This window comes from Desarmillaria tabescens (assembly GCF_030435595.1).
Source record: "Desarmillaria tabescens strain CCBAS 213 chromosome Unknown EV420scaffold_44, whole genome shotgun sequence".
NCBI lineage: Eukaryota > Fungi > Basidiomycota > Agaricomycetes > Agaricales > Physalacriaceae > Desarmillaria > Desarmillaria tabescens.
In genome coordinates this window covers 386867-394782 of record NW_026848343.1, presented here as the reverse complement: position 1 = coordinate 394782, position 7916 = coordinate 386867, and the positions used below count along the sequence as shown (strand labels likewise).

General features: G+C 46.9%; 3 protein-coding genes across 3 annotated transcripts; all 3 read right to left on the bottom strand.

Moving 5' to 3' along the window:
- Positions 1-639: 639 nt before the first annotated feature.
- EV420DRAFT_1568957 (uncharacterized protein) lies at positions 640-2322 on the bottom strand (the record flags this gene model as incomplete). Its single annotated transcript, XM_060474201.1, is given in 4 exon segments — positions 640-733; positions 796-906; positions 926-1030; positions 1080-2322. Coding segments are annotated over 4 exon segments (1094 nt in total), but the record flags the coding sequence as incomplete, so codon positions are not given.
- Positions 2323-3495: 1173 nt separating this feature from the next.
- On the bottom strand, positions 3496-3969 carry EV420DRAFT_1483842 (uncharacterized protein; the record flags this gene model as incomplete). Its single annotated transcript, XM_060470020.1, has 2 exons — positions 3496-3682; positions 3731-3969. The coding sequence occupies 2 exons, from the start codon at positions 3967-3969 to the stop codon at positions 3496-3498; spliced, it is 426 nt and encodes a 141-aa protein (XP_060326216.1).
- A 1489-nt stretch (positions 3970-5458) lies between these two features.
- On the bottom strand, positions 5459-7609 carry EV420DRAFT_1483841 (uncharacterized protein; the record flags this gene model as incomplete). The annotated part of the gene is made up of 10 exons (XM_060470019.1): positions 5459-5532; positions 5581-5618; positions 5710-6097; positions 6150-6310; positions 6417-6579; positions 6642-6728; positions 6837-6906; positions 6963-7021; positions 7163-7320; positions 7527-7609. 10 exons carry the CDS (start codon positions 7607-7609, stop codon positions 5459-5461), a joined length of 1281 nt encoding a protein of 426 aa, XP_060326215.1.
- Positions 7610-7916: the final 307 nt, after the last annotated feature.

Genomic DNA, 7916 nt, shown 5'->3' with positions numbered 1-7916 from the left:
CCTTCCTAATTGGGAACAGAACCCATCGGGCGCCTACTTCTTGCTTTCCTTCTCCCTCTTACTCACTCAAGCCTACAAGCCAAGATATATATATATATTTATGCCCATCGGGGCCCACGCTTCAAAATCCATGTACAAGACAACATCCAAAAAATATATACAAGTCCAAGAAGGGTGCCTAGGATTCCGTGCCGCACCAACTCTCCCATCACCACATCCTCGTCCACCCTATCTTCCCTTCCACTTCCTTCCTCCTCCTCATCACTCATGACAATAAGCTCCAGCTCATCCAGTGCCGGAACTGCCGATGGCACCCATGCCCGGGCACATCTCATCCCTCTTCTTCTCCTTGGGATCCAATTCCCCTTCGGAATCCTCTACCAAAAACTCATCCGCATCCTCCAAATACCTCTTCCACAATGCTCACTCAATCCAACGGCCTCCGAGTGCATAGAACTTGTCCCTTGTGTCCAAGAAATGGTCACGATGTTTGATAGCCAATCGAAGACCATCTTTCCCAAGGCAGCCATACCAAACTTGCATGTTGGCGACCTCGAAGGGATCCGCGGCAGTCGAGAGTTTCGGTACCCGTCACATGGGCATTCCACAACTGGGCAATATCCTTGTCAAGTTGCATACGCATCGCTGATCCGTAGGGCCTCCGAGTTCACGTTCTTGAGGTTTCCGAGCTCGACCTTTGATGCTGCCCATTCCTCCCTAAACTCCTCCTCGACTGAAATCTGATGGCCACTCCGGTGCGTCACCCTCATGGAAGTCGTCCACAAGGTCATCAACCCTGGCTTCCGAGGAAGTCGACCTTCCCCTCTACCCTTTCCAAGCCTTCCTGGAAGTTGTCCATCTTGTCACAAAGTTGTTGCAACAAGTACACAACCTCATCGGAACCTGCTGGACCCCGACCCTTCACCCTGACTGAATACGCACTTGCTCTTCTTCAGCTTACATCGCTCACAAGTGCGCCCACAGCAGATAAAACACTTCACATCGTCTGCCTTACAACGACCACAACGCTCTACGGAACAAGTCAGCATGAGCCATGGGTCCCTATGGAAGTCACTTACCGTTACCCTTATATTCTTCGTCGTCCGCCTGCATCTCAGGCTCAGTCTTCAATTTCTTCAAAGGCCTTCCTGATGGCCTCACGACTTCCTCTTCCCCACTAACCACCACTGCACTAGACTTGATCTTATGCTTCCTCGAAACGTCCACAGCCTCCGAATCGGTCGCCTTGCCCTTACCCTTCCTATCCTTCCTCTGCTTTACCAATTTTTTCAACGCCTTCCCCTTTGGGTCCTTCTCCCACTCATCATCTCCATCGGACCCACTACCAACCTTGCTCCCCTCATTCCCATCTACCTTCCCCTTCTCCTTCTCGGCCTCCGCGGCCTTGCTAGCTTCCACCAAAGCCTTCGCCTTGGCCTCACCTTCTAACTTCTTCTTCTCTGCGGCTCTCCTTTCCTCCAAGGCCCTTGCCTCCTCTTCCAACCTCCGCTGCTCCGTGCCGACCACCTCCGCCTTTGCCTTAGCCTCTGCCTCCTCTTGCCGTTTCTTCTCTGCGGCCTCCCGCTCCTCCCTCTCCTTCCTTGCTTTGGCCTCCGCAACCTTCCTTTCCTGTGCCAACTTTTTCTCTCGCCGTTCTAACTCCAGAGCCCGCCTCTTTTCCTCCTTTTGCTTCTGCACCTTCCAAGCCTCATGGGCCTCCGCGGCATCCTCCCTAGCCTTCTCTGCGGCATCCCGCTCATCATAAAAGGCTTCCAGGTCTTCAGGCCGAATATCTTCGGGCATTGGGGCAGGTTCGTACGGTTCAGGTGTCATGGAAGCGCGGTATTCAATGGTGGACGACATGGCCAACGACGAGGACAAAACTCAGAAAATGGAAGAGATGGTGGTGGTAGAAAGCTAAGAGGTGAAAAGCCACATGACCAACCTGAAAAAATTCCACACGGTCACACTCGGCCATTGGGATCTGCGTCCTTGAGGGCAAGAATGCTAAGGGGGGGATACTGTAACGAGCATGCCGACGGAAACCCGACTTCCACTCAACCCAACAAACCACAGCCCGGAATCCTACGGATCCCAATTCCCAGTTTCTATTTCATATTCCATTTCATATTCCATTTTATATTTCACTTCTCCATTACAATTTATCAATAGCCCAACATCGGTAGCGAACATGTCATCAGACCCCATCGGCTACCGACTGGTAGAATACATCCTCCAACAACCCTAGAATGTAGACCACTCCGAGTAGGAACTAGATCAGACTCCTAACTAGTATATAAGCCTTAGAATTACACTGTAGATACTCAGTTCGAATATCAACTTGGTTCAGCCCAATCTCTCTCTCTCTGACTCAAAGTCTAACTCTCGTTCTCCAGTCCGTGGAACTCCGATCCGTTGGACTTATCTCTTACCTCGTCTCTGCCACTCCGCGGACTTCCATCTGTATCCATCTTAGGGCTTCGGCTCAGGGGTGACGTTGCTAATAGCTTTGCCTACGCCCGACGCATCCCGCAGCATTCCACTATGTACACTTACTGCTGCAATCCTATTGGCACGATCCTAACATGGTCGCTGAGTGCATTGCATGCCAGATATGCAGCAGCAAATACACTTCTGGCCATTTTGAAGCCAAGGTGCAAGTCCGAAGTCTAGACCTATTGCCTGTTTTGATCTCGATGATAGAATTTGAAATTGAGTCATCAAGCTGGATGGCCTGCTTAGTCATAAATCTCATCGAGCGACAGGGGTTACCTATATGACTAACTTGGTATGCAAATGAGGCTACTTTTTGGGGAGGATGCTGTGAATCCAATATAATCCTAGTATAAAGACCAACACAAAACCTGCGGCATTTTGATTGGTCTCTATATGCTAAATCCCCCTCTGCAAAGCACAGATTGTATTTCCCACACAAATACAACATTGACATGTCAGTTCTGTAATAGTTGTGGTCTCTGCCATCGATAGTCCTGGCATTTCCTAGCATCTGAGTGCAATACATTGGGAGAGTGGTAGGAAACTGCAGCACAGGCAGTATGTGGGAGCGAATAGAGGGGAGGGAAGCGAGTAGCCTTATCGATGTCAGGACAGTTGGCAATCTTTCGAGCCCTTGAAGGTTGACTATCATTACGCAAAAAAGGACAGCTGAAGGTGTGACCAAATCTAATGGAGTGAGCTTTGCTGCTTGCTTGTGCTACTTGTTATATACAAATTATCGCCTTCCTCCTGTAAAGTGCACGATGTCACTTCTTACACAAGGATGACGATGAAAAAGTGCTAGATGTCTGAGTCATCTTCACGTCGTAATATCATATTGCAGAAATAACACAAGGAATTAACCAAATTATGAAAAGAGAAGAGCAACATTTTCAATGTATTGAAAATACAACAGACCAGTAAACAAAGCTCATAAAACTGTATTCGATCCAAAACTGTATGTGAAGACACAGAAGCCAATATAACAGAGCTGAAACTTTAGTTTTCCCCGGCATACCAAATGCTAATGCTGAGGTAGACTCTACCTTCGGTGGCAGTGATGATATGGTGAACATCCAAGTCTTCTAAGTCCATGAAGTCTTCGGTTGTTTCAATGACCATGATTGCCCATGGACGCGGGGCATGATGCTCCTCACGTATGGGAGTGGGCTCTTCATCCTCCACACTGATAGCAATATCAAGCTCCGAATGCAGGGGTGAAAAAATTACTCACTGGGAGGTCTGTGCTTCTGCGGTGGGACTCGGGTTCTCAATACCACCTTCCCTAGGGCTTGGAGCCTTTATGCCTGGATCGTCTTGCTGCAATGGGGAAGCGTTAGCAGAGGACTTTGACGCCAAGTTGGGACTGTCACCAACGATATCAGACAGCATCTTGATGGGGAAAATAAGACTGGTGTCGCACCAGATGGAGGCTTTTATTTCACTGGAGGCAATGGCCGAAATGATCGGCATGCAGGCATGTATTTTGGATCAATTAGATAGAAGACGGCAATGACGTTGAGAGTCGGATTAGCTTGTCATGGGGTGATATCTGCTTAAAAAAGACTTCAGGATTATGGTGGCCATTGATCGATAGTAATAGGGCGAGCCTGAGTCTGTATTGGCTCAGACTCATTCTAGGCTCAAGCCCATATAGGAGCCAGCTAAAACTGGGCTTGAGTTGCTTTAGCTGGATGACGATGCCTGATTTGGGCAGGGTGTTTTCTTCACTTTTATTCTCACCTAGGACGCATAAAATCATGCCCTGTGGTGCATACTATAAGATTCCAATATGGATGAAGGCAACTACACATCGAAAATGCTGATTAATACCATAAAATGGAGAACTGAGGTTTGAGATGACAAGATCCAGCCATCTTCAATCCCCACAGTGCTCTTGTGACATCCACACTGAATGGACAAATTATTGTGTCAGACTAATGTCTCTCTTATAAACACTGAATGGTCTCTCTGCCCAATGCTTCCTTGTCAATGGTAGCGGCGAAGTCACTACTGACCGGTGTTGGAAGGAAGGAGATGTGGATAGTCACCATGTGAGACACATCGGGAGAATTCAGATGCTTCAAAGGCAGGGAAATCATCACACAACCTTAAAGAAATAAGTGGAATGGAGAGCACGCGTCATAATTAGTGTAGTCCAATGTCTGGACTCAATCTCCTTTTTTGGTCTCGATGAAGGAATTTGAAAAATGGTCATCGAGCTGGATGGCCTGCTTAGTCAGAAATACCATTGAGTGACAGGGGTTCCAGGTACATAAATCCCCCCCATTCTGCATTCCTTTTTCCATATCACATCTGCTACTGTGCGTCCTCACACCCCAAGGTCATACTGCACCAGATCCTGCCATTCGGCACTAGTGATCACTTGTTTTGATGATTATGGTTGGCCATGAATGCAGCACTCATCTCGTTGGTGGGAATACTTCATTCTCCACACTGAGGGAAATATCAAGGTCAGAACTGGTGTATAAAAATTACTGACTTGGAGTGAATGCTCTCTGCCGCATCTGCCATCCGGAAAGGGTACATAGGATTGGAATTTCTATTCCATGGGGATTGAAGCCTCTGCACCTGCCTTGTTTTCCTGCAATGGGGCAGCCCCAGCAAAGGATGTTGACCCAGGGTTAAGGCTATCACCAATGATATCAGAGGGAGAGCTGATGTCACACCTGACGAGAGCTTTTATAAGGCTTGAAGTTCAGATAGGATCAGACACATGAGTGTGATGGGAATAAGGACATTTGGAAGCTTCTGATAAACTTGTCATCAGTACATATCCTTGAAAAAAGGACTTCAGGGTCTAATATAACAATTGTTCATGGAATATGCAATAGCGCACTTGAATACAGAGAGCAAATTTTTCACAGTAGGCCACATCGAAAATCGTAACCGCTGATAACATATTTGGGAAGTTTATACGGGAAAGTACATTTATGATGAATCAGTCCAGAGATTGCATGACTTCAGCAACTCTTTCTTTCACCACCATCACTGCCCATTCATCTACAGTTGCATCTATATGATTCGGGTTAAATGATGAATGCTGTCTGGGAAATCACATACCAAGTGGACGGGCCCTTGGCCAGATGAAGAAAGTGGGCCTAAGATGGAATGGTCTATCGACACTCATATTTACAGTCTCCCAATGTTCCAGTACAAGTGAAAAAGAAGTCCAGTGTCCTCTCCACTGACTGTTTGAAGGCTTTCAAGTACACCTTCCACCAACCCTGTGCTTTCCTTGCAGATAGTATCAAAGACCATGCAAAATAAATGGCAGAAGTCTTTGCAAAATCAGCAATGCGAGGTGAGACCAGAGAATCTAAAGGTTTGGTGAATGCATCATGGGCAAGTGGTGTGTCGGGAAAGAGAATCAGAGAGTACTGCTCCTGAAGACAATATATTATGTCAAAATATGCCCGTCTCCCCTCGCTGAGTGGCCAATATGCATCTGGTTTACGAGCATCAAAAATAGTGACAATGTCTAAGGCAGGAAGAGAGAGGAGCAAGTTGCTGAGTGCAACTATGTCAAGAAGCCCTTCAGCTGTATTGACCTTGAATTTGGACAAATCATTTTCTATGCCTGAAACCATCCTGATGAGGCATCGGAGAAAACAATTAGTTGATTGGCTTACTATCAGTGTTCAGCCCATCTTCAAGGTACAAAATCAGTTGAAAGAGGAGATCCCTCAGTTGGAAGTACAGAACTCTCTCGATTTTGACCCCATGTATATAAGTATCAACCCGACCCGAAACAGTTTTTGACAAAGTTGTAGTAGTGTAAAAATGTTGTCCTCTGACAATGGAATTTTCGAGTGTCACTACTGCGTGAAGAGTGCCTGGTTGAATGAAATTATTCTTGTTATCAGCGGTAATCACATCATATCATTGAAAGGACATACAGGACATTACTGGGCTCAAGGACAACAACTTCTGCTTTCCATTGCTTTGGGTCATTAACGAAGTCAGAATCCCAGTCATGGTACGCATGTATCAACTTGTCATGCTTTTTAACGCGACACTGAAAGAGGTACCAAAGCTGGCGGCCACAATGAACTTGGATAACTGTACAAACCCCAAGACAATAGGGCTTGATGCGGTCAATAGTACTTTTCGTTGCCACATACCAGAAGTGGGTGGTGGATGCAGGATACCCCTCCGTCCGAAAGATGCGCTCTGTGTTAACAGACGTCTGTTTGAAAACTCCCATGTCGCTGGAAAAAATTCTACGAATAAGTCAGTTTTGAAACAAGAGTTCATTTTTGCTCCTTACAGTTGTAAGGGATGCAAATCCTGGGTGTGGCAGGGCAGATGAAGCGCACTCAAAATAAGACCTTCGTTTTCCTGGCTTTCTTCATGCAGTTCACGTAAAGACAGACGCATGTCACGGCCCTGTGAAAGGTACTAACTATGCTAAGGAAGGCGAAGTGCTACACACACACACACACCCTAACACACTCAATAATTGCGGTTTGAAGGGGTAAGTTACACTGGGTCGATACTTGTACTGTTATACTAGTTTCGGGTGGACAATGAATATAATTTGTTTGATTGCAATATTCTGAAACAACACAAATCTGAACTTTCTGTGTTACCGAACACAATCTGATACCAACGGGCTGCCTGGTACAGTTTCCTGAATGCGTACTAACTGCCTGGTGCAGTGTCTGAACTGATACTGTCTGCCTGGTTGCAGTTTTACTGGTACTAACATGGATTCTGGACTGTACTTCTGACTGTCTGTCTGTATCTTTCTGAACTGACTGCTTTCTGAACGGTTCTTGCACACAAAACGTGACCAGATCACTAAATACTATTCCAGGTGAGTCTAGGACTCGAAGCTCTTAACCAAAACCCATACTAATTTGCTTGGTAGCGTTCCGGGGGCCAGAAACCTGCCTTCCTGCTAGTTACATGGATAGTATTTATACTATTCTACCCTATCTATATTTCCAATCTTTCCAGGTACTATTACTGCGCTTGCTGATGGAGCCGGGTGGATATGAGCTCACTTCCTGACAGATATGAGCTCATATCCCGGCTCCCAGGTGAACCCGATCATGATCTTGTGCCGCAACCTGGTGTCCTGGCTCATGATACTAAGTTTTACCTGTACCGGGGCAGAGCCCCTGGTGTTATGGTTCTTGTTTCTCATCTACCCGGCAAGCCAACCGTTCGCCTGAGAGACTAGGGAAGCTGCCAGGTAAGTAAAGCCGTACGCGATCGTCCTTTATTTTGTTATTCTTACTTTCGGACCGATGCCATCAGGTGGCCATCAGTGCCGTGATGCCGGGTCAGCTGGTACCATGTGTGTCGACCCGCCTGGACCTTTGGTTACTCGGGCTGAGTCATCGGATCACCGGCTCGTCACCCGAAGCATAGATATTGTATGGCTAAGTCCC